Source organism: Magallana gigas, chromosome 8 (genome assembly GCF_963853765.1).
Source record: "Magallana gigas chromosome 8, xbMagGiga1.1, whole genome shotgun sequence".
In the NCBI taxonomy this organism is placed as follows: Eukaryota; Metazoa; Mollusca; class Bivalvia; order Ostreida; family Ostreidae; genus Magallana; species Magallana gigas.
In genome coordinates this window covers 46,409,532-46,437,015 of record NC_088860.1, presented here as the reverse complement: position 1 = coordinate 46,437,015, position 27,484 = coordinate 46,409,532, and the positions used below count along the sequence as shown (strand labels likewise).

General features: G+C 46.7%; 2 protein-coding genes across 4 annotated transcripts in view; one reads left to right on the top strand and one right to left on the bottom strand.

Moving 5' to 3' along the window:
- Positions 1-27,484, bottom strand: part of LOC105339282 (limbin) — a 502,381-nt gene that overhangs the window by 243,473 nt on the left and 231,424 nt on the right. The window lies entirely within an intron of this gene.
- LOC105322078 (aprataxin) lies at positions 16,113-22,098 on the top strand. 3 transcript variants are annotated; one of them, XM_011420602.4, is made up of 6 exons: positions 16,113-16,295; positions 16,547-16,665; positions 18,024-18,077; positions 20,014-20,117; positions 20,280-20,361; positions 21,350-22,098. In XM_011420602.4, the coding sequence occupies exons 1-6, from the start codon at positions 16,131-16,133 to the stop codon at positions 21,429-21,431; spliced, it is 606 nt and encodes a 201-aa protein (XP_011418904.3). In that variant the 5' UTR covers positions 16,113-16,130; the 3' UTR covers positions 21,432-22,098. The 3 variants fall into 3 exon arrangements, with proteins under 3 accessions (XP_011418904.3, XP_034330856.2, XP_034330855.2); XM_034474965.2 differs by having other exon boundaries at positions 20,280-20,443; XM_034474964.2 differs by having other exon boundaries at positions 20,280-20,467.

The following is a 27,484-nucleotide window of genomic DNA, read 5'->3' as shown; positions in this document are numbered from 1 at the left end:
TACAATAATGTATGGAACCTCTATGATAGGGTCAACTCAGCACCCTGGCGCCGGAAATCGGTGTCAATTGGGCCCCTTTTGAGACCGGATTCCGTCAGGGGACACCCGTACCCTCGGGGATCTGGTCTCGGCCTAATGGCACACCTCCCAGTTTGGGCGCCAGGCGCCCTGTATAGAGACCCTACAATAATGTATGGAACCTGTATGATAGGGTCAACTCAGCGCCCCGGCGCCGGAAATCGGTGCTTATATCGCCTCTTTTGAGACCGAATTCCGTCAGGGGACACCCGTACCCTCGGGGATCTGGTCTCGGCCTAATGGCACACCTCCCAGTTTGGGCGCCAGGCGCCCTGTATAGAGACCCTACAATAATGTATGGAACCTGTATGATAGGGTCAACTCAGCGCCCTGGCGCCGGAAATCGGTGCTTATATCGCCTCTTTTGAGACCGGATTCCGTCAGGGGACACCCGCACCCCCAAAGAACCGGTCTCAGCTAGATGGCACACCTCCTAGTTTGGGCGCTAGGCGCCCTGTATAGAGACCCTACAATAATGTATGGAACCTGTATGATAGGGTCAACTCAGCACCCTGGCGCCGGAAATCGGTGTCAATTGGGCCCCTTTTGAGACCGGATTCCGTCAGGGGACACCCGTACCCCCGGGGATCCGGTCTTGGCCTGATGGCACACCTCCCAGTTTGGGCGCTATGCGCCCTGTATAGAGACCCTACAATAATGTATGGAACCTCTATGATAGGGTCAACTCAGCACCCTGGCGCCGGAAATCGGTGTCAATTGGGCCCCTTTTGAGACCGGATTCCGTCAGGGGACACCCGTACCCTCGGGGATCTGGTCTCGGCCTAATGGCACACCTCCCAGTTTGGGCGCCAGGCGCCCTGTATAGAGACCCTACAATAATGTATGGAACCTGTATGATAGGGTCAACTCAGCGCCCCGGCGCCGGAAATCGGTGCTTATATCGCCTCTTTTGAGACCGAATTCCGTCAGGGGACACCCGTACCCTCGGGGATCTGGTCTCGGCCTAATGGCACACCTCCCAGTTTGGGCGCCAGGCGCCCTGTATAGAGACCCTACAATAATGTATGGAACCTGTATGATAGGGTCAACTCAGCGCCCTGGCGCCGGAAATCGGTGCTTATATCGCCTCTTTTGAGACCGGATTCCGTCAGGGGACACCCGCACCCCCAAAGAACCGGTCTCAGCTAGATGGCACACCTCCTAGTTTGGGCGCTAGGCGCCCTGTATAGAGACCCTACAATAATGTATGGAACCTGTATGATAGGGTCAACTCAGCGCCCTGGCGCCGGAAATCGGTGCTTATATCGCCTCTTTTGAGACCGAATTCCGTCAGGGGACACCCGTACCCTCGGGGATCTGGTCTCGGCCTAATGGCACACCTCCCAGTTTGGGCGCCAGGCGCCCTGTATAGAGACCCTACAATAATGTATGGAACCTGTATGATAGGGTCAACTCAGCGCCCTGGCGCCGGAAATCGGTGCTTATATCGCCTCTTTTGAGACCGGATTCCGTCAGGGGACACCCGCACCCCCAAAGAACCGGTCTCAGCTAGATGGCACACCTCCTAGTTTGGGCGCTAGGCGCCCTGTATAGAGACCCTACAATAATGTATGGAACCTGTATGATAGGGTCAACTCAGCACCCTGGCGCCGGAAATCGGTGTCAATTGGGCCCCTTTTGAGACCGGATTCCGTCAGGGGACACCCGTACCCCCGGGGATCCGGTCTTGGCCTGATGGCACACCTCCCAGTTTGGGCGCTATGCGCCCTGTATAGAGACCCTACAATAATGTATGGAACCTCTATGATAGGGTCAACTCAGCACCCTGGCGCCGGAAATCGGTGTCAATTGGGCCCCTTTTGAGACCGGATTCCGTCAGGGGACACCCGTACCCTCGGGGATCTGGTCTCGGCCTAATGGCACACCTCCCAGTTTGGGCGCCAGGCGCCCTGTATAGAGACCCTACAATAATGTATGGAACCTGTATGATAGGGTCAACTCAGCGCCCCGGCGCCGGAAATCGGTGCTTATATCGCCTCTTTTGAGACCGAATTCCGTCAGGGGACACCCGTACCCTCGGGGATCTGGTCTCGGCCTAATGGCACACCTCCCAGTTTGGGCGCCAGGCGCCCTGTATAGAGACCCTACAATAATGTATGGAACCTGTATGATAGGGTCAACTCAGCGCCCTGGCGCCGGAAATCGGTGCTTATATCGCCTCTTTTGAGACCGGATTCCGTCAGGGGACACCCGCACCCCCAAAGAACCGGTCTCAGCTAGATGGCACACCTCCTAGTTTGGGCGCTAGGCGCCCTGTATAGAGACCCTACAATAATGTATGGAACCTGTATGATAGGGTCAACTCAGCACCCTGGCGCCGGAAATCGGTGTCAATTGGGCCCCTTTTGAGACCGGATTCCGTCAGGGGACACCCGTACCCCCGGGGATCCGGTCTTGGCCTGATGGCACACCTCCCAGTTTGGGCGCTATGCGCCCTGTATAGAGACCCTACAATAATGTATGGAACCTCTATGATAGGGTCAACTCAGCACCCTGGCGCCGGAAATCGGTGTCAATTGGGCCCCTTTTGAGACCGGATTCCGTCAGGGGACACCCGTACCCTCGGGGATCTGGTCTCGGCCTAATGGCACACCTCCCAGTTTGGGCGCCAGGCGCCCTGTATAGAGACCCTACAATAATGTATGGAACCTGTATGATAGGGTCAACTCAGCGCCCCGGCGCCGGAAATCGGTGCTTATATCGCCTCTTTTGAGACCGAATTCCGTCAGGGGACACCCGTACCCTCGGGGATCTGGTCTCGGCCTAATGGCACACCTCCCAGTTTGGGCGCCAGGCGCCCTGTATAGAGACCCTACAATAATGTATGGAACCTGTATGATAGGGTCAACTCAGCGCCCTGGCGCCGGAAATCGGTGCTTATATCGCCTCTTTTGAGACCGGATTCCGTCAGGGGACACCCGCACCCCCAAAGAACCGGTCTCAGCTAGATGGCACACCTCCTAGTTTGGGCGCTAGGCGCCCTGTATAGAGACCCTACAATAATGTATGGAACCTGTATGATAGGGTCAACTCAGCGCCCTGGCGCCGGAAATCGGTGCTTATATCGCCTCTTTTGAGACCGAATTCCGTCAGGGGACACCCGTACCCTCGGGGATCTGGTCTCGGCCTAATGGCACACCTCCCAGTTTGGGCGCCAGGCGCCCTGTATAGAGACCCTACAATAATGTATGGAACCTGTATGATAGGGTCAACTCAGCGCCCTGGCGCCGGAAATCGGTGCTTATATCGCCTCTTTTGAGACCGGATTCCGTCAGGGGACACCCGCACCCCCAAAGAACCGGTCTCAGCTAGATGGCACACCTCCTAGTTTGGGCGCTAGGCGCCCTGTATAGAGACCCTACAATAATGTATGGAACCTGTATGATAGGGTCAACTCAGCACCCTGGCGCCGGAAATCGGTGTCAATTGGGCCCCTTTTGAGACCGGATTCCGTCAGGGGACACCCGTACCCCCGGGGATCCGGTCTTGGCCTGATGGCACACCTCCCAGTTTGGGCGCTATGCGCCCTGTATAGAGACCCTACAATAATGTATGGAACCTCTATGATAGGGTCAACTCAGCACCCTGGCGCCGGAAATCGGTGTCAATTGGGCCCCTTTTGAGACCGGATTCCGTCAGGGGACACCCGTACCCTCGGGGATCTGGTCTCGGCCTAATGGCACACCTCCCAGTTTGGGCGCCAGGCGCCCTGTATAGAGACCCTACAATAATGTATGGAACCTGTATGATAGGGTCAACTCAGCGCCCCGGCGCCGGAAATCGGTGCTTATATCGCCTCTTTTGAGACCGAATTCCGTCAGGGGACACCCGTACCCTCGGGGATCTGGTCTCGGCCTAATGGCACACCTCCCAGTTTGGGCGCCAGGCGCCCTGTATAGAGACCCTACAATAATGTATGGAACCTGTATGATAGGGTCAACTCAGCGCCCTGGCGCCGGAAATCGGTGCTTATATCGCCTCTTTTGAGACCGGATTCCGTCAGGGGACACCCGCACCCCCAAAGAACCGGTCTCAGCTAGATGGCACACCTCCTAGTTTGGGCGCTAGGCGCCCTGTATAGAGACCCTACAATAATGTATGGAACCTGTATGATAGGGTCAACTCAGCACCCTGGCGCCGGAAATCGGTGTCAATTGGGCCCCTTTTGAGACCGGATTCCGTCAGGGGACACCCGTACCCCCGGGGATCCGGTCTTGGCCTGATGGCACACCTCCCAGTTTGGGCGCTATGCGCCCTGTATAGAGACCCTACAATAATGTATGGAACCTCTATGATAGGGTCAACTCAGCACCCTGGCGCCGGAAATCGGTGTCAATTGGGCCCCTTTTGAGACCGGATTCCGTCAGGGGACACCCGTACCCTCGGGGATCTGGTCTCGGCCTAATGGCACACCTCCCAGTTTGGGCGCCAGGCGCCCTGTATAGAGACCCTACAATAATGTATGGAACCTGTATGATAGGGTCAACTCAGCGCCCCGGCGCCGGAAATCGGTGCTTATATCGCCTCTTTTGAGACCGAATTCCGTCAGGGGACACCCGTACCCTCGGGGATCTGGTCTCGGCCTAATGGCACACCTCCCAGTTTGGGCGCCAGGCGCCCTGTATAGAGACCCTACAATAATGTATGGAACCTGTATGATAGGGTCAACTCAGCGCCCTGGCGCCGGAAATCGGTGCTTATATCGCCTCTTTTGAGACCGGATTCCGTCAGGGGACACCCGCACCCCCAAAGAACCGGTCTCAGCTAGATGGCACACCTCCTAGTTTGGGCGCTAGGCGCCCTGTATAGAGACCCTACAATAATGTATGGAACCTGTATGATAGGGTCAACTCAGCGCCCTGGCGCCGGAAATCGGTGCTTATATCGCCTCTTTTGAGACCGAATTCCGTCAGGGGACACCCGTACCCTCGGGGATCTGGTCTCGGCCTAATGGCACACCTCCCAGTTTGGGCGCCAGGCGCCCTGTATAGAGACCCTACAATAATGTATGGAACCTGTATGATAGGGTCAACTCAGCGCCCTGGCGCCGGAAATCGGTGCTTATATCGCCTCTTTTGAGACCGGATTCCGTCAGGGGACACCCGCACCCCCAAAGAACCGGTCTCAGCTAGATGGCACACCTCCTAGTTTGGGCGCTAGGCGCCCTGTATAGAGACCCTACAATAATGTATGGAACCTGTATGATAGGGTCAACTCAGCACCCTGGCGCCGGAAATCGGTGTCAATTGGGCCCCTTTTGAGACCGGATTCCGTCAGGGGACACCCGTACCCCCGGGGATCCGGTCTTGGCCTGATGGCACACCTCCCAGTTTGGGCGCTATGCGCCCTGTATAGAGACCCTACAATAATGTATGGAACCTGTATGATAGGGTCAACTCAGCACCCTGGCGCCGGAAATCGGTGTCAATTGGGCCCCTTTTGAGACCGGATTCCGTCAGGGGACACCCGTACCCCCGGGGATCCGGTCTTGGCCTGATGGCACACCTCCCAGTTTGGGCGCTATGCGCCCTGTATAGAGACCCTACAATAATGTATGGAACCTCTATGATAGGGTCAACTCAGCACCCTGGCGCCGGAAATCGGTGTCAATTGGGCCCCTTTTGAGACCGGATTCCGTCAGGGGACACCCGTACCCTCGGGGATCTGGTCTCGGCCTAATGGCACACCTCCCAGTTTGGGCGCCAGGCGCCCTGTATAGAGACCCTACAATAATGTATGGAACCTGTATGATAGGGTCAACTCAGCGCCCCGGCGCCGGAAATCGGTGCTTATATCGCCTCTTTTGAGACCGAATTCCGTCAGGGGACACCCGTACCCTCGGGGATCTGGTCTCGGCCTAATGGCACACCTCCCAGTTTGGGCGCCAGGCGCCCTGTATAGAGACCCTACAATAATGTATGGAACCTGTATGATAGGGTCAACTCAGCGCCCTGGCGCCGGAAATCGGTGCTTATATCGCCTCTTTTGAGACCGGATTCCGTCAGGGGACACCCGCACCCCCAAAGAACCGGTCTCAGCTAGATGGCACACCTCCTAGTTTGGGCGCTAGGCGCCCTGTATAGAGACCCTACAATAATGTATGGAACCTGTATGATAGGGTCAACTCAGCACCCTGGCGCCGGAAATCGGTGTCAATTGGGCCCCTTTTGAGACCGGATTCCGTCAGGGGACACCCGTACCCCCGGGGATCCGGTCTTGGCCTGATGGCACACCTCCCAGTTTGGGCGCTATGCGCCCTGTATAGAGACCCTACAATAATGTATGGAACCTCTATGATAGGGTCAACTCAGCACCCTGGCGCCGGAAATCGGTGTCAATTGGGCCCCTTTTGAGACCGGATTCCGTCAGGGGACACCCGTACCCTCGGGGATCTGGTCTCGGCCTAATGGCACACCTCCCAGTTTGGGCGCCAGGCGCCCTGTATAGAGACCCTACAATAATGTATGGAACCTGTATGATAGGGTCAACTCAGCGCCCCGGCGCCGGAAATCGGTGCTTATATCGCCTCTTTTGAGACCGAATTCCGTCAGGGGACACCCGTACCCTCGGGGATCTGGTCTCGGCCTAATGGCACACCTCCCAGTTTGGGCGCCAGGCGCCCTGTATAGAGACCCTACAATAATGTATGGAACCTGTATGATAGGGTCAACTCAGCGCCCTGGCGCCGGAAATCGGTGCTTATATCGCCTCTTTTGAGACCGGATTCCGTCAGGGGACACCCGCACCCCCAAAGAACCGGTCTCAGCTAGATGGCACACCTCCTAGTTTGGGCGCTAGGCGCCCTGTATAGAGACCCTACAATAATGTATGGAACCTGTATGATAGGGTCAACTCAGCGCCCTGGCGCCGGAAATCGGTGCTTATATCGCCTCTTTTGAGACCGAATTCCGTCAGGGGACACCCGTACCCTCGGGGATCTGGTCTCGGCCTAATGGCACACCTCCCAGTTTGGGCGCCAGGCGCCCTGTATAGAGACCCTACAATAATGTATGGAACCTGTATGATAGGGTCAACTCAGCGCCCTGGCGCCGGAAATCGGTGCTTATATCGCCTCTTTTGAGACCGGATTCCGTCAGGGGACACCCGCACCCCCAAAGAACCGGTCTCAGCTAGATGGCACACCTCCTAGTTTGGGCGCTAGGCGCCCTGTATAGAGACCCTACAATAATGTATGGAACCTGTATGATAGGGTCAACTCAGCACCCTGGCGCCGGAAATCGGTGTCAATTGGGCCCCTTTTGAGACCGGATTCCGTCAGGGGACACCCGTACCCCCGGGGATCCGGTCTTGGCCTGATGGCACACCTCCCAGTTTGGGCGCTATGCGCCCTGTATAGAGACCCTACAATAATGTATGGAACCTCTATGATAGGGTCAACTCAGCACCCTGGCGCCGGAAATCGGTGTCAATTGGGCCCCTTTTGAGACCGGATTCCGTCAGGGGACACCCGTACCCTCGGGGATCTGGTCTCGGCCTAATGGCACACCTCCCAGTTTGGGCGCCAGGCGCCCTGTATAGAGACCCTACAATAATGTATGGAACCTGTATGATAGGGTCAACTCAGCGCCCCGGCGCCGGAAATCGGTGCTTATATCGCCTCTTTTGAGACCGAATTCCGTCAGGGGACACCCGTACCCTCGGGGATCTGGTCTCGGCCTAATGGCACACCTCCCAGTTTGGGCGCCAGGCGCCCTGTATAGAGACCCTACAATAATGTATGGAACCTGTATGATAGGGTCAACTCAGCGCCCTGGCGCCGGAAATCGGTGCTTATATCGCCTCTTTTGAGACCGGATTCCGTCAGGGGACACCCGCACCCCCAAAGAACCGGTCTCAGCTAGATGGCACACCTCCTAGTTTGGGCGCTAGGCGCCCTGTATAGAGACCCTACAATAATGTATGGAACCTGTATGATAGGGTCAACTCAGCACCCTGGCGCCGGAAATCGGTGTCAATTGGGCCCCTTTTGAGACCGGATTCCGTCAGGGGACACCCGTACCCCCGGGGATCCGGTCTTGGCCTGATGGCACACCTCCCAGTTTGGGCGCTATGCGCCCTGTATAGAGACCCTACAATAATGTATGGAACCTCTATGATAGGGTCAACTCAGCACCCTGGCGCCGGAAATCGGTGTCAATTGGGCCCCTTTTGAGACCGGATTCCGTCAGGGGACACCCGTACCCTCGGGGATCTGGTCTCGGCCTAATGGCACACCTCCCAGTTTGGGCGCCAGGCGCCCTGTATAGAGACCCTACAATAATGTATGGAACCTGTATGATAGGGTCAACTCAGCGCCCCGGCGCCGGAAATCGGTGCTTATATCGCCTCTTTTGAGACCGAATTCCGTCAGGGGACACCCGTACCCTCGGGGATCTGGTCTCGGCCTAATGGCACACCTCCCAGTTTGGGCGCCAGGCGCCCTGTATAGAGACCCTACAATAATGTATGGAACCTGTATGATAGGGTCAACTCAGCGCCCTGGCGCCGGAAATCGGTGCTTATATCGCCTCTTTTGAGACCGGATTCCGTCAGGGGACACCCGCACCCCCAAAGAACCGGTCTCAGCTAGATGGCACACCTCCTAGTTTGGGCGCTAGGCGCCCTGTATAGAGACCCTACAATAATGTATGGAACCTGTATGATAGGGTCAACTCAGCGCCCTGGCGCCGGAAATCGGTGCTTATATCGCCTCTTTTGAGACCGAATTCCGTCAGGGGACACCCGTACCCTCGGGGATCTGGTCTCGGCCTAATGGCACACCTCCCAGTTTGGGCGCCAGGCGCCCTGTATAGAGACCCTACAATAATGTATGGAACCTGTATGATAGGGTCAACTCAGCGCCCTGGCGCCGGAAATCGGTGCTTATATCGCCTCTTTTGAGACCGGATTCCGTCAGGGGACACCCGCACCCCCAAAGAACCGGTCTCAGCTAGATGGCACACCTCCTAGTTTGGGCGCTAGGCGCCCTGTATAGAGACCCTACAATAATGTATGGAACCTGTATGATAGGGTCAACTCAGCACCCTGGCGCCGGAAATCGGTGTCAATTGGGCCCCTTTTGAGACCGGATTCCGTCAGGGGACACCCGTACCCCCGGGGATCCGGTCTTGGCCTGATGGCACACCTCCCAGTTTGGGCGCTATGCGCCCTGTATAGAGACCCTACAATAATGTATGGAACCTCTATGATAGGGTCAACTCAGCACCCTGGCGCCGGAAATCGGTGTCAATTGGGCCCCTTTTGAGACCGAATTCCGTCAGGGGACACCCGTACCCTCGGGGATCTGGTCTCGGCCTAATGGCACACCTCCCAGTTTGGGCGCCAGGCGCCCTGTATAGAGACCCTACAATAATGTATGGAACCTGTATGATAGGGTCAACTCAGCGCCCTGGCGCCGGAAATCGGTGCTTATATCGCCTCTTTTGAGACCGAATTCCGTCAGGGGACACCCGTACCCTCGGGGATCTGGTCTCGGCCTAATGGCACACCTCCCAGTTTGGGCGCCAGGCGCCCTGTATAGAGACCCTACAATAATGTATGGAACCTGTATGATAGGGTCAACTCAGCGCCCTGGCGCCGGAAATCGGTGCTTATATCGCCTCTTTTGAGACCGGATTCCGTCAGGGGACACCCGCACCCCCAAAGAACCGGTCTCAGCTAGATGGCACACCTCCTAGTTTGGGCGCTAGGCGCCCTGTATAGAGACCCTACAATAATGTATGGAACCTGTATGATAGGGTCAACTCAGCACCCTGGCGCCGGAAATCGGTGTCAATTGGGCCCCTTTTGAGACCGGATTCCGTCAGGGGACACCCGTACCCCCGGGGATCCGGTCTTGGCCTGATGGCACACCTCCCAGTTTGGGCGCTATGCGCCCTGTATAGAGACCCTACAATAATGTATGGAACCTCTATGATAGGGTCAACTCAGCACCCTGGCGCCGGAAATCGGTGTCAATTGGGCCCCTTTTGAGACCGGATTCCGTCAGGGGACACCCGTACCCTCGGGGATCTGGTCTCGGCCTAATGGCACACCTCCCAGTTTGGGCGCCAGGCGCCCTGTATAGAGACCCTACAATAATGTATGGAACCTGTATGATAGGGTCAACTCAGCGCCCTGGCGCCGGAAATCGGTGCTTATATCGCCTCTTTTGAGACCGAATTCCGTCAGGGGACACCCGTACCCTCGGGGATCTGGTCTCGGCCTAATGGCACACCTCCCAGTTTGGGCGCCAGGCGCCCTGTATAGAGACCCTACAATAATGTATGGAACCTGTATGATAGGGTCAACTCAGCGCCCTGGCGCCGGAAATCGGTGCTTATATCGCCTCTTTTGAGACCGGATTCCGTCAGGGGACACCCGCACCCCCAAAGAACCGGTCTCAGCTAGATGGCACACCTCCTAGTTTGGGCGCTAGGCGCCCTGTATAGAGACCCTACAATAATGTATGGAACCTGTATGATAGGGTCAACTCAGCACCCTGGCGCCGGAAATCGGTGTCAATTGGGCCCCTTTTGAGACCGGATTCCGTCAGGGGACACCCGTACCCCCGGGGATCCGGTCTTGGCCTGATGGCACACCTCCCAGTTTGGGCGCTATGCGCCCTGTATAGAGACCCTACAATAATGTATGGAACCTCTATGATAGGGTCAACTCAGCACCCTGGCGCCGGAAATCGGTGTCAATTGGGCCCCTTTTGAGACCGGATTCCGTCAGGGGACACCCGTACCCTCGGGGATCTGGTCTCGGCCTAATGGCACACCTCCCAGTTTGGGCGCCAGGCGCCCTGTATAGAGACCCTACAATAATGTATGGAACCTGTATGATAGGGTCAACTCAGCGCCCCGGCGCCGGAAATCGGTGCTTATATCGCCTCTTTTGAGACCGAATTCCGTCAGGGGACACCCGTACCCTCGGGGATCTGGTCTCGGCCTAATGGCACACCTCCCAGTTTGGGCGCCAGGCGCCCTGTATAGAGACCCTACAATAATGTATGGAACCTGTATGATAGGGTCAACTCAGCGCCCTGGCGCCGGAAATCGGTGCTTATATCGCCTCTTTTGAGACCGGATTCCGTCAGGGGACACCCGCACCCCCAAAGAACCGGTCTCAGCTAGATGGCACACCTCCTAGTTTGGGCGCTAGGCGCCCTGTATAGAGACCCTACAATAATGTATGGAACCTGTATGATAGGGTCAACTCAGCACCCTGGCGCCGGAAATCGGTGTCAATTGGGCCCCTTTTGAGACCGGATTCCGTCAGGGGACACCCGTACCCCCGGGGATCCGGTCTTGGCCTGATGGCACACCTCCCAGTTTGGGCGCTATGCGCCCTGTATAGAGACCCTACAATAATGTATGGAACCTCTATGATAGGGTCAACTCAGCACCCTGGCGCCGGAAATCGGTGTCAATTGGGCCCCTTTTGAGACCGGATTCCGTCAGGGGACACCCGTACCCTCGGGGATCTGGTCTCGGCCTAATGGCACACCTCCCAGTTTGGGCGCCAGGCGCCCTGTATAGAGACCCTACAATAATGTATGGAACCTGTATGATAGGGTCAACTCAGCGCCCCGGCGCCGGAAATCGGTGCTTATATCGCCTCTTTTGAGACCGAATTCCGTCAGGGGACACCCGTACCCTCGGGGATCTGGTCTCGGCCTAATGGCACACCTCCCAGTTTGGGCGCCAGGCGCCCTGTATAGAGACCCTACAATAATGTATGGAACCTGTATGATAGGGTCAACTCAGCGCCCTGGCGCCGGAAATCGGTGCTTATATCGCCTCTTTTGAGACCGGATTCCGTCAGGGGACACCCGCACCCCCAAAGAACCGGTCTCAGCTAGATGGCACACCTCCTAGTTTGGGCGCTAGGCGCCCTGTATAGAGACCCTACAATAATGTATGGAACCTGTATGATAGGGTCAACTCAGCGCCCTGGCGCCGGAAATCGGTGCTTATATCGCCTCTTTTGAGACCGAATTCCGTCAGGGGACACCCGTACCCTCGGGGATCTGGTCTCGGCCTAATGGCACACCTCCCAGTTTGGGCGCCAGGCGCCCTGTATAGAGACCCTACAATAATGTATGGAACCTGTATGATAGGGTCAACTCAGCGCCCTGGCGCCGGAAATCGGTGCTTATATCGCCTCTTTTGAGACCGGATTCCGTCAGGGGACACCCGCACCCCCAAAGAACCGGTCTCAGCTAGATGGCACACCTCCTAGTTTGGGCGCTAGGCGCCCTGTATAGAGACCCTACAATAATGTATGGAACCTGTATGATAGGGTCAACTCAGCACCCTGGCGCCGGAAATCGGTGTCAATTGGGCCCCTTTTGAGACCGGATTCCGTCAGGGGACACCCGTACCCCCGGGGATCCGGTCTTGGCCTGATGGCACACCTCCCAGTTTGGGCGCTATGCGCCCTGTATAGAGACCCTACAATAATGTATGGAACCTCTATGATAGGGTCAACTCAGCACCCTGGCGCCGGAAATCGGTGTCAATTGGGCCCCTTTTGAGACCGAATTCCGTCAGGGGACACCCGTACCCTCGGGGATCTGGTCTCGGCCTAATGGCACACCTCCCAGTTTGGGCGCCAGGCGCCCTGTATAGAGACCCTACAATAATGTATGGAACCTGTATGATAGGGTCAACTCAGCGCCCTGGCGCCGGAAATCGGTGCTTATATCGCCTCTTTTGAGACCGAATTCCGTCAGGGGACACCCGTACCCTCGGGGATCTGGTCTCGGCCTAATGGCACACCTCCCAGTTTGGGCGCCAGGCGCCCTGTATAGAGACCCTACAATAATGTATGGAACCTGTATGATAGGGTCAACTCAGCGCCCTGGCGCCGGAAATCGGTGCTTATATCGCCTCTTTTGAGACCGGATTCCGTCAGGGGACACCCGCACCCCCAAAGAACCGGTCTCAGCTAGATGGCACACCTCCTAGTTTGGGCGCTAGGCGCCCTGTATAGAGACCCTACAATAATGTATGGAACCTGTATGATAGGGTCAACTCAGCACCCTGGCGCCGGAAATCGGTGTCAATTGGGCCCCTTTTGAGACCGGATTCCGTCAGGGGACACCCGTACCCCCGGGGATCCGGTCTTGGCCTGATGGCACACCTCCCAGTTTGGGCGCTATGCGCCCTGTATAGAGACCCTACAATAATGTATGGAACCTCTATGATAGGGTCAACTCAGCACCCTGGCGCCGGAAATCGGTGTCAATTGGGCCCCTTTTGAGACCGGATTCCGTCAGGGGACACCCGTACCCTCGGGGATCTGGTCTCGGCCTAATGGCACACCTCCCAGTTTGGGCGCCAGGCGCCCTGTATAGAGACCCTACAATAATGTATGGAACCTGTATGATAGGGTCAACTCAGCGCCCTGGCGCCGGAAATCGGTGCTTATATCGCCTCTTTTGAGACCGAATTCCGTCAGGGGACACCCGTACCCTCGGGGATCTGGTCTCGGCCTAATGGCACACCTCCCAGTTTGGGCGCCAGGCGCCCTGTATAGAGACCCTACAATAATGTATGGAACCTGTATGATAGGGTCAACTCAGCGCCCTGGCGCCGGAAATCGGTGCTTATATCGCCTCTTTTGAGACCGGATTCCGTCAGGGGACACCCGCACCCCCAAAGAACCGGTCTCAGCTAGATGGCACACCTCCTAGTTTGGGCGCTAGGCGCCCTGTATAGAGACCCTACAATAATGTATGGAACCTGTATGATAGGGTCAACTCAGCACCCTGGCGCCGGAAATCGGTGTCAATTGGGCCCCTTTTGAGACCGGATTCCGTCAGGGGACACCCGTACCCCCGGGGATCCGGTCTTGGCCTGATGGCACACCTCCCAGTTTGGGCGCTATGCGCCCTGTATAGAGACCCTACAATAATGTATGGAACCTCTATGATAGGGTCAACTCAGCACCCTGGCGCCGGAAATCGGTGTCAATTGGGCCCCTTTTGAGACCGGATTCCGTCAGGGGACACCCGTACCCTCGGGGATCTGGTCTCGGCCTAATGGCACACCTCCCAGTTTGGGCGCCAGGCGCCCTGTATAGAGACCCTACAATAATGTATGGAACCTGTATGATAGGGTCAACTCAGCGCCCTGGCGCCGGAAATCGGTGCTTATATCGCCTCTTTTGAGACCGAATTCCGTCAGGGGACACCCGTACCCTCGGGGATCTGGTCTCGGCCTAATGGCACACCTCCCAGTTTGGGCGCCAGGCGCCCTGTATAGAGACCCTACAATAATGTATGGAACCTGTATGATAGGGTCAACTCAGCGCCCTGGCGCCGGAAATCGGTGCTTATATCGCCTCTTTTGAGACCGGATTCCGTCAGGGGACACCCGCACCCCCAAAGAACCGGTCTCAGCTAGATGGCACACCTCCTAGTTTGGGCGCTAGGCGCCCTGTATAGAGACCCTACAATAATGTATGGAACCTGTATGATAGGGTCAACTCAGCACCCTGGCGCCGGAAATCGGTGTCAATTGGGCCCCTTTTGAGACCGGATTCCGTCAGGGGACACCCGTACCCCCGGGGATCCGGTCTTGGCCTGATGGCACACCTCCCAGTTTGGGCGCTATGCGCCCTGTATAGAGACCCTACAATAATGTATGGAACCTCTATGATAGGGTCAACTCAGCACCCTGGCGCCGGAAATCGGTGTCAATTGGGCCCCTTTTGAGACCGGATTCCGTCAGGGGACACCCGTACCCTCGGGGATCTGGTCTCGGCCTAATGGCACACCTCCCAGTTTGGGCGCCAGGCGCCCTGTATAGAGACCCTACAATAATGTATGGAACCTGTATGATAGGGTCAACTCAGCACCCTGGCGCCGGAAATCGGTGCTTATATCGCCTCTTTTGAGACCGAATTCCGTCAGGGGACACCCGTACCCTCGGGGATCTGGTCTCGGCCTGATGGCACACCTCCCAGTTTGGGCGCCAGGCGCCCTGTATAGAGACCCTACAATAATGTATGGAACCTGTATGATAGGGTCAACTCAGCGCCCTGGCGCCGGAAATCGGTGCTTATATCGCCTCTTTTGAGACCGGATTCCGTCAGGGGACACCCGCACCCCCAAAGAACCGGTCTCAGCTAGATGGCACACCTCCTAGTTTGGGCGCTAGGCGCCCTGTATAGAGACCCTACAATAATGTATGGAACCTGTATGATAGGGTCAACTCAGCGCCCTGGCGCCGGAAATCGGTGCTTATATCGCCTCTTTTGAGACCGGATTCCGTCAGGGGACACCCGCACCCCCAAAGAACCGGTCTCGGCTAGATGGCACACCTCCTAGTTTGGGCGCTAGGCGCCCTGTATAGAGACCCTACAATAATGTATGGAACCTGTATGATAGGGTCAACTCAGCGCCCTGGCGCCGGAAATCGGTGTCAATTGGGCCCCTTTTGAGACCGGATTCCGTCAGGGGACATCCGCACCCCCAAAGAACCGGTCTCAGCTAGATGGCACACCTCCTAGTTTGGGCGCTAGGCGCCCTGTATAGAGACCCTACAATAATGTATGGAACCTGTATGATAGGGTCAACTCAGCGCCCTGGCGCCGGAAATCGGTGCTTATATCGCCTCTTTTGAGACCGGATTCCGTCAGGGGACACCCGCACCCCCGGGGATCCGGTCTTGGCCTGATGGCACACCTCCCAGTTTGGGCGCTAGGCGCCCTGTATAGAGACCCTACAATAATGTATGGAACCTGTATGATAGGGTCAACTCAGCACCCTGGCGCCGGAAATCGGTGTCAATTGGGCCCCTTTTGAGACCGGATTCCGTCAGGGGACACCCGTACCCTCGGGGATCTGGTCTCGGCCTGATGGCACACCTCCCAGTTTGGGCGCCAGGCGCCCATTTATCTTACTATACAATGCAATCGGGATCGGACGTCTCTAAAAATAGTCGATAAAAATTCGCTAAGATTTGTTATTGGCAGGTAGCTTATTGGCAGGTAGCTTGACTAAAGCATATTCACAAGTTATGGCATCGAAGAGAAAGTCAGAGGGAAAGTCTGAGGATGACAAAGTGTCAGCTAAGAAACCAGCACCATTCTGGAAGACCGGTCTTTTATCTTCAATGCACGACCCAGATTTACAAGTTTACAAAGATGACAAAGTCATAATCATAAAAGACAAATACCCAAAGGTGGGTTCTGATGGTACAGTATTTTACTCACATAGTGTTTCATGCATGTTTACAATGTTTACATATTCACACAATCACTGGCTACTTAAGGCCTTTTGGATGAGCGAAAACAAAGTTAACTACCTATTAAACTTACCTCAATAATTTTCTTAAATAAGTTCTACACCCCCCAGGGAGCGGTGTAAAATATAGATTGCAGGTCAGATTGCAGATATCATATGATGTAATGATATAGGTTTTTTTATTTTCAGGCAAAATTTCATTTTCTGGTGATGCCCAAAGACAACATTTCTAATTTGAAAAGTTTGAAAAAAGAGAACATAGAACTTTTGAAGCATATGCACGAAAAAGGGAAAGAAACAGCAGAAAAGTAAATTTAATATGTTATATGAATTTTAAACATTTTTAACATTAGAATATTATAAGATTATATGTAATGTTATGTACATTGAATGTTTACTTTATATAAAACAAAAATGAGGTGATAATGTATAACAATAGATCATTTTCAATTGAAAGTAATTGTCCCTGGTGATTTTTATCATTGATTGATACTATACATATCTTTGTCACATTACTAACAATTAACAAAAACAACTTCACTTGGAAGTATACAGTCTTGACGGGACTCCCAAAACGGAGTTAACTCCCAAAACGGAGTCTTTGGCTCCATCATGCATTGCTGTAAAATGGCGTTTCTAATGTAAACAACGTGCGAGTTATGCCCCTTAGATCTAAACAAATCTCTAAAATTGGCCAAAAACACGACAAAAATTAATTCTAAACTTTCAAAAACATTTCTGAACGTTTATGTGTCATATTAATGTCATATGTTCATAACCGTTTACTTGTATTACGTAAGATTAATTTTAAAAATGAAAAATTCACCAATAACTTCGATCACGCACAACTATAACTGTTTTGAAATAAATTTAACGCTTGGATATGTTTATTTATCATTGTTTGTTAAAAGTATGGTCTCATTTTAATCTTTTTCATGCTAAATTATTTAATTATCTTGAATAATTATGTATTTAACATGGTTTCCTAACATCGCAAATGCTGCGAGCGATTATAATTGTTTTTGATGATAATTATCAGTTCAATTTAAAGAGTTATTGAATCTAGAATGACAATTTGTTTCATTTTCTGGGCTTTCAAACAACCAATCCTATTTTTTAAATACCAAAAAGACGTTTTTTAATCATCGCTAGAGCAACCAGTTTTTGTTAGTAATCGAAGCTTATTTCGTTTACGCACTTATCAATTTGTATGTTTGGTGATTTTAAATTTTAACACAGTACGAAAGAAGTACAATTTAATGCAATTTACCTTTTATTAATGATTAAATTCCATGAAAAACACAAAAATATCACTTTTTAAGCATCGTCCAAACTTCCAACTTCGAAGAAAAATAACTTTCTTAAGTGCAAATATACCCCTATTTCGTGCAATACGATCGATAGTAAATTTTATCCTGGGTCTTTTAAAACATGTTAGAAGTCTGCCAACACATGCAGCACTTTGTAAGACCATTTCTTGTTGACACCATGTTTTCATCGAAATATCGCCATATTTTGTACCAGTGCGCATGCGTAGACTCCCAAAACGGAGTCCAAAATGCATGCAGAAATTCACTTCCGTTGACTCCGTTTTGGGAGTCCGTCTAGACTGGTATACATGGTATCATATGATTCTTTAGATAAAATTGATGCTTTATGGTTCTAGGTCTGATCCAGATTTACAGTTTCGGCTGGGTTACCACGCTGTGCCAAGCATGAGGTACATTATGTGTAATACAAGTTCTTTACTATCAGTTTAATTTTAAATGAAAAAAAATAAACTGTGCATTAAGTTTACCTCAGATGCAAAAAGCTGTATATGAGTATATTTTTCATTTGATAAACTTACATTCAAATAAGTTCAATTTGTAAGATTAATGTATAGTATTAGGCTTAACAAAAAAATATGTTAGTTTACGGTTACCCGACCGACCCTATATTTAATCGCCGACTCTAATTGTTTTTATCCATTGTTAGAAATCCGGAAGTCACACGTGGGTACGTTTTACTTTTATATTCATCTTAATCGGTCAAGCGTTTGAAATCGAAAGTGAAAAAAAACATGGTGTCAATATCTACGTCCACATGTTTGAAGAATGCGCACACATAAAGCAAATGCAGTTGATATCGGCATTGCCGAATAACATGACATTTATCCAGGTGTTCGATCGATAACATGGGGGAAATGAAAAGGTTCCCGATTTTGAAGTACGAGGCAAACAACATGGAGGCAGGATAGTTTTGACCACAGGAGTCGGCGATTTTATCAATTTCTTGAAAATAAATGAGTAATAGGCAAAATCCTACCAGTGAGCTTCGTGAGCGTAGCGACAGGATGGCAACGAGTTTTCTAGATTTTCTTTATTTCGCTATCCAACCGATATTAAACACCAGACATCCTAAGTTTCTTTTCCATGGCATGAATAGATCATTATTGGTAAGTGGATCAACGTGCCTGCGTCCAGTGACCTAGCGTAACCGCAAACTTTTCGCAACGTCATTTTAACGCTTCTCATTGCTTCTGTGTTTAAACACCTTACAAACGACCGGAAATAAGAATTAATTTTCATCTTTTGTTTTGATTTCAAGATGTCATCATTTACATTTTCTCTCATTCTTGATTTTTATTTTGAGTTCTGTTTACCCTTAAATCAAATTACTGTGAATGTCTCCTGCAGTCATTTTGTTTTTATTTTAGAACTGTTGACAACAGTTAGTGTGTACAGTACTTGATATTTAGTCTATTTGTCCTAATTCTAGTTAAACAATCAGTGAAAAAACTATGATGAACTGAAGTTCTGTATCCCTGGTTATTGTATAATTTTGGTTTAAGGAATTGTGTGGCCTTAAAGGTCTTCTTCTGAGATTTCCACAAGTTTGATGTATATTCGCTGTGCAGTCTTGAGGTCAAAATTCAATGTAATGTAGTTGTCATATTTCTATTGCTTGGTAAATATGTTTGTACCATATCCGTATTTCACCTCAAAAATTAGCGAAATGTTATCAAAAATTTGTCACAAAATATAGCAAAATGAACATATTTAATTTGATTTCTTTTATCATAAACTGTAATTCTACGGACACTTTGAAATGGGATGTTCAAGTTTTTTAATCTCCGAGATTATGCCTGCGCCAGGTACCCCGACCACTGACTTGTTTATCTACCGTCGTAAACAAGATATTTAATTAACTTTCAATATTACTTTGTTTAATTATTTGTTTGGTATTCTTCAATGTTTATGCCAATTTTCGTAAAAATTTTTCACTTAGAAAGGGATATATTCGAATTGTCTCAATAATTTCATATATGTGACGTTTCTGAAGTTGTGTAAAAAAAAAAAAAAAAATTAAAAAAAAATCCTACCTACCGACCCTATTTTTTTTCAGAATGTAACAGTTAACAAACATATTTTTTTGTTTGGCCTTAATGGACTTTACTTTAATAATAAAAGAAAATCATCATCAACAGAAAATTTTGCTATCAAAGAACATAATTATATATTCTTAACTTGTTACAACTCATTGGTTTTGAAAAAGAATATCAAGTTGTTAATGCAACCTAACAACAGCCAAAATTTATGCATACAAATACATTGAATCACTGAATACAAGACTGTATGTTGTTTTGTTTATTTGCAAATAAATTACACTTTCAGCCATCTACACTTACATGTGATCAGTCAGGATTTCGATAGTCCGTGTCTGAAGAATAAGAAACACTGGAACTCATTCACTACAGAGTACTTTGTGGACTCGGAGGGTTAGCATTCTGCTGATTATCTCCCTTTATCATACTTGTGAAGATGACACATCTATAGTTTTTTAGTGGGTTTAAAAGAAGAGGCATTGTTTTGAGTTTCTTTGTTGAAATTACATGAACATTGAGAACTTTTTAATGAATATTGATATTTATTCTTTACAGATATTATCAAAGAGCTTGAGAAAAATGGTAAAGTCATCAAAGATGTATCTCATTCACAGGAACTGTTAAAGAAAAATCTGAGGTATAACTGCAAGGAAATTCTAATGTATTCCTCCACCAGCAATGAAGTGTATATATCTTCAAGAGGTTCCTTTGTGGAAAAAGCAAGTAGCAGATGGTCAACTAAAGTAATGCTCTGGGTTCTTTTAAGAATTTTGTGTCATTTGAGATTAAGCTCTCGGGGAACCTTAGGCACTAAGCAGATTCAATTGATAAGATAGGAACAATGTATTGTATGATACATTGTATGAACATTCATGCTGTATTGAGGTAAGCTCCCTATACTCAGAAGGCATTTATGATTGATAATTTCTAATCCGGCATCAGTATCACAGCATACCTACCCAAAGAAGTGAGGTCAATGATGAGCTCCAAAAAATAGTTTCTTGTCAACTAGTTCCAGATTAAGTAATTTAAAATTATCAACACAGTAGGGAATTAATGGGAGTATATATATGTTATTACAGGGAAAATGAAAAGTACACCTGCTGTATAATGTAGTGATTTGATTCTCCTTTTATATATTGTATACAGGAAAATATTCACCACTGTTTTATTTTTGCCCATTTAGCTCTTTAAGACTGGGCAAATTCAAAACAATTTTTTAATAGTTGTGTCAGTTAGAAAGAGTATACATTTTGAACAGTGTCTGAGCTAAACCAAGTGTAAAAAGTGAAAAAAAAACCACACAAGGCGAAAATAACACTGAATACAGCAGTCTGGGGTCAAGCTCGTAAAGTTCAGTTTCAGGGCAAAGGGGGGGGGGGTCGAGATAAGTGGTAAGGAAAGTTAACAAGAATAGGCCTTTGAATACCCCCTATCCTGGAAGGAGCAAAATATTTCTCTCTTTAAACTTCAAAATATTTTGTTTTCGAACATGTACACTTTTTGTCAAAAGATATGTACTGGAAATGTATGTACGAAACTTCATTTAGGGGGAAAATACTTATTATATATATCTGTCAAAAAGATGGAAACATATCATTAATAGTTTTAATTTTCTTTTACAGGTGTCATGTGTGTAGAAAAGAAATGACAACTATGCCAGCCTTAAAAACACATATCAAACAACACAGCTACAAGAAAAGTTGACAGTAGAGGGCGCTCTACACATTACATGTAGATCAGTCAAGTTCAGAGGTCACAGATGACTGAATTGTTGAGTTAACAGAGAACAATTCTTTATTTTTGAAGGACTGACATTTTTTGCAGCTTATTTTGTCAATGATATGCCTTCATTGAATTTATCAAGATTTATTACGATAATTTTCTTCTTGGTTTTTGTATTTATAAAGTAAAGACTGTTTCAGATTTTTCATTAACAACGAATTTTGAATATACATGTACATGTGTATTCATGAAATTTGTCAAATATGTTTTGTAACTACAATGTACTATTAGTGTATTTTGTGAATTGAGAATTTACTTAGAGGAAATCTTGATGGAATGTAGGCAAGAACCTTTCGATGCCAATAGACACTGAGAACTTGTGTTTATTGTTCTTATGTTGAACAGAATACATTTTTTTGAGTCTACCGTAGTCTTCTTTTATTTTTTTTTTAAATTAAATGGTTTTTTAGTTTTAAAGGGATAAATTGATCAAGAGGACTATTATAAAACAAAAGCATTTTGTTTATCAAGACAATAATTCCTGGATTAACGGAGTTATCGATTGAAATTGATTTTCTTCTTCTCCACTTCTTCACTGTTACATGTATGATATAAACGCATTCTGAACAAATAAAAAATGTCTATTCATTATGTTGTTCCTTGGACTTTTTTTAATCTTTCTATTTTTTTTTCATCGGACATATAGTACATTTATATTATACAAACATCGGACATATAGTACATTTATATTATACAAACATCGGACATATAGTACATTTATATTATACAAACATCGGACATATAGTACATTTATATTATACAAACATCTTCAATTTTCCTGCGTTTCTTAGCATTTTTTTCTTTTGTAAAATGTGCATTTTCTTTTTTTGGAAATGCGAACATACTTAGACTTCTGTTGATACTATAAATTATGTAATTATTTTGAACTAAAATGCTAATGAGTAGTTAGCATTTATTGTGAGAAATATTAAACGATTCTCGCAGTCTGATTTGTTAATTCTCTCCCTCAAACTGCAGGTCTTCCTCGAGAGAACCGGATCAATCAAGATAAGATGCAATTAACATTTGGCACTGTAATTAACACATACCGTAAATGTCTGCAGAGAATTACACGCATCGCTGATATATAATTATAATAATTACGATTTCTGTCAATGCAAATGATTCGTTTAAAATTGAAATGCGTAAGGTAGTAATAATGAAATTTTTGGACTTGAAACTTTTTTGTAGAGTTGCATGCCTTGCATAAAAATAAGGGGAAAAATCATCTTCTCAAAATATTCACGGCAAGTTGTGAATTTTATGGCATTTTTAAAGAAGAGAAAGCTTTTGCAACTTTTTTCCGAAGGATTTGTTAGAAAATAACTTGGATCAAAAAGATAAATTCTTAAAAAATGTACTTTTCCCATACATTCAATTTTAACTTTTAGATGAAATAAATTGCTAGAATTAAAAATTTCTCAAAATCCAAAGGTGAATCTTTATGATTGAATAAACCCTATAAAACAATTCGAGGATTTTTGTTTTTAAACTTGCAATCTACTAGATATGCAGTATGATAGTGATAGATTGAATACCTTAAGCAACGCAGAATATTGGATGAACTCCGCGGTCACATTTTATGAACTCCGCGGGCCGTTATATTTCTCCGGCTCTGTCATATTTTGAGAAATGCATTGTGAAGAGATCTGTCTGTGAATTTAGAATGTTTGATTATCGCTTATATTTTAATTATATTCCAGATGAAAGGAAGTTTTTTACAAATACCTGTCAAATGGGTGGGAATATAATGTATTTTGTTTTCACAGTGTTGATGTAAATTACAGCAGATTCTATACCAACCTGATGACAGTTTGATCTATAGATCCACAGAAATAAAATTAACATTTCCCGTCCGTGCCAATTTCAGATTATTTAGATTAATAAAATATTACAGGTGATAAAAACTTATACGAGCTTTGGACATCGCAGGTAAAACAAATGTATAATACATTCTCCGACCCATGATTGTCAATTACAGTTTGATGTAGAGTTTGAGGAACTCTAGAGTCCTTCTTATACATGTTGCAATAGAATCATGCTACCGCCCCCGCCCACAAAAAAGAAAGAAACGAATAAATGAGTCCATTTCTTAATGTAGAATAAATGTATCAATTTAGTTTCGTATTTAATATAAATTGCAACCCCACACATATTAAATATGATATTGTAAAAAATATCTCTATTTCAAATGAAGCACGGACATTCATAGAAGTATAACATTTGTAGGAATCGTAATCTAAAAAGCAGGTCGTATTGTTTAAATTTATATTCTCTACGCGTTTGAATGATATTTTTAATATATGTCCCTGAAAGCAGTCTTGTGATCTACCATATTTGTCACATGACTGCTATGCTGCAAGCCAACGTAGACCACTATTGTATGTATAAACTAGAGCAGAGCTCGTGGCAAAGCCACGACTAGGTCTTCCGTTGTTGCTGCGAGTTGAAAATGTATGTGATATGGTGTCAATAAATTATAATGACTAAACTTTCAGTTCTGCTTTTTTTTATAAAAATGTGTTGTGATTGAAAGTCTGTAGATAAAACGTGTTTTGAAAAAGAAAGAAAGAAAATGTTTTAGGAAAACTATCTGTCGAACACAGTTTCTGTAATCGTTTCAACATTTTAAAAAAAAATGAGATGTTTAATGGCGAGTTAAATTTTCAGAGGGTAGCAAGCATTGTTACATGTACTCATGATTCATGTCAGGAATTGTGTTTTTGGGGAGTTGATTTTAATCATCTCTCCTATGCAGTTACTCTAGTAAACCGAAACTGAAACTGTGTTTGCACCTAAGCACAAATCATCGCAGCTGACAAGACTTTATTCTTGAAAATAATCGATAAATTCGATGTTATATACGCTGAAGCATTTTTTTTAAAGGAAACTTATTTATAAATACCTTGGAAATAGTCAGATTTTTTATGGTACGAACAATTAGAAGTTTTTTGTAGTCGTGTGTATTCCTACGCCAGAGTTCAATATATAGTTTCGTTCAACCATCGGCTCTCTCCTTACATCTCCGGCAAGTAGAGAGTCAGTCTATATTTAGAGGTTGCATTATCAAGCTATCACGTGACCTGGTATCTCTTACTTGTCGGAGATTAACGGAGACAGCCGAGCATCTGGTTGAACGAGACTAGAGTTCATTATTGGTTGGATCCATACAATTTTTGAAATATTTGGAATACCAAAACACAGTTTGTTGAAATCAATTCTATTTCAAAATATAACACAACATGAGTCATTAGAGGTTTTCTCGAAATTCTTGTCGGAAAAGTCAGAAAAATCATATTATAAAAATGTGCATAATTCAAATGCAGATTAAAAATTACTTGCCAAGCAAACTAGCATATCGTTGATTTAAAAATAAATAATATTCGATAAAATCAACTCCCGTCAGTACATCAGTACTTTGATTTAAAAACCGAACCCGCCTTCAAAACACGTAACCTTTTCTCTAAGATAACTTCTTTATTTAAAAATATTTCTAAATTTTTTAAAACTATGTGCAAGTTTAGAATTGTTGCGTGATGACAAAATTTACAGACCCTGAAACGTACTACTACAACAAAAATGTGCGACCTACGTGCGAGAAACGTTTCGTGTAGACCGTTTAGCGTTTCGTGTGATTGTGAAGCGTTTCGTGTAAACCGTTTACTGTTTCGGGCAAAGCGTGTAAATCGTTTCGGGCAAAGCGTGCGAGAACCGCGTGAAACATTCATCAGATTTCATTCGGAACTCTCTGACAATTTAATTGTTTCAAAATGGCGCCCGTGTTTTACATTACTTTAAACTGTTTGTGGTTGGCAAAACTCTTTTGTATATGTAGGTATTTTCATGAAAAAAAATCTACAAGAAATGATGAAGCTTTTAATAGGCATTTCCTCCAGAAAAGTTGTTACGTAGTGTTTTGACTGACTTTTGTCCAATCAGATTGTAGAAAGCGGAGTTGAGACAATACTGGTCGTGACTTAATTTGAGAGAGAGAGAGAGAGAGAGAGAGAGAGAGAGAGAGAGAGAGAGAGAGAGAGAGAGACACACACACACACACACAGAGAGAGAGAGAGAGAGAGAGAGAGAGAGAGAGAGAGAGAGAGAGAGAGAGAGAGAGGGGGAGAGAGTTAACTGGTTAATGGAGTAAATTATAGATGACGCAGATGAGTGAACTATCTATCAACAATAGTTATCGTACAAATTGACAAATCACGGTCTATAGTATGTCCCAAGTTATTGCTTCCATCAATTGTTGATGATTTTTAATAAAAATACACATACCTGTGAAAGAAACACAACTGAAATTGATGAAAGGGAATATATCCAAGATATCTTTATTGAACAATTTTCACTCATAAAATTTCACAGGAACGAAAACAATTTTCTTACGGATATTTATAATGGGAAATGTTTACATCTTTTCTTCATTCAGAAGTAATCGGGATACCTCGCGCAATTTTTTAACGTTATCATCCGGCCTTATTAATGGCTGATGCAATGCAAAATCCCCGTAGACTTTCAATATTGGGATGTGTATTGAAACCTGAAGCGGTAGAGGGGGCGTTTCAACACATAATCTGGACATTTTTCATATACATGTAAGTGGATGAACATAGTTGGAGAACTAAGGTATTTACTATTATTGAAATATCTAGCAAAAAGTGGTGGAAGAAAAAACTCGGGACATAGTATAGTATATCTTATAAATTCATAAAACTTTGAAGTGTTTTGAAATTCTTTAACCAGGGAACAACGATGTCTATATATAGATCAGTAATAGGATAAGGTAATGTCAAACATCGAAGACTGTACGAATATTTAAGAAACTGTTTTTATTACAAGTGTTACCGTTAATAATCAAATCAAAGTTTGACGAATCTTTCTGGAATTAAACATAGGTTGTAAATTTACTTTGTATAAAAACTTTCTTCATGGTTACTCAGTGTGAAACATTCTTTACCTGACGTTTTACTTTTCCAGTAAGCATCCGCCTTCGTTGCCTTTCCTTTACACTACATCTAAATTCATCATGTTCCTAAATGATCATTCGTTCGCATTTCAAAATATTTAATGTCCGTATTCTCGGACTCCATGCTAGGAAATTTAGTTGGATATAAGCTACGTCATTCTTATCCATGTGCATGCTGTCGACGGCGCGCGGCCGAATAAATTTTCACAATCGTTCTTTAAAACGCTTTAAAGTTATACAATATAGGATATACATGTAATTTTTATATACAGACTTTAATTAATTTGTTTGCAAGTTTATAACTAATGATTATTCCTTTATCGACACCACTTATAATTTACTCAATTCACTCTCTCTCTTTCCTTTCTCTCATTCAAGTCACGAGCGGCAATGTCTTAACTCCGCCCAGCTACGATCTGATTGGACAAAGGTCACCCAAAACATTAGGTATAAACTTTTCTGGAGTAAACCCCTATAAACGCTTCAATGTACTTCGCTGTAACTTAAACGATCATGTTTTGATAAGCATATATTTTTTTTATTTATTTACATCGATAACTCTTACTGAGACCATTCGACTTTGTACAAGCAGCACACATAACCTCGGACATCGGGTGTCTCCTGCACCTGGCTGAACCTGTCAATCAAACTCTGTGTATTTGTTTTCATTGGATGGTCAAGCGTCTCTTTTTTTTGTCAATAGCCAATGGAAAATTAATGACTTCAAGGTAATCGGAATCAGTATTTGATGAAGCATACAATTTAAATTACAAAAAATTTATTAATTATCTGAAAATTATTTAAACCACCGTTAAAGGAAAACAAAGAATCTTAGAAGTTATTAACACACAGGGATTTGCCTACAATGTACACAGTCATGCAATTACTAGTAATTATTATGGGAATCTTTACGCATGGTATTTAATTCGAACAGATTATAATAATCTATACACTGTACGCCGTTACACATGTACGAAGCGCCGGTAATATATACGAATATTGAGTC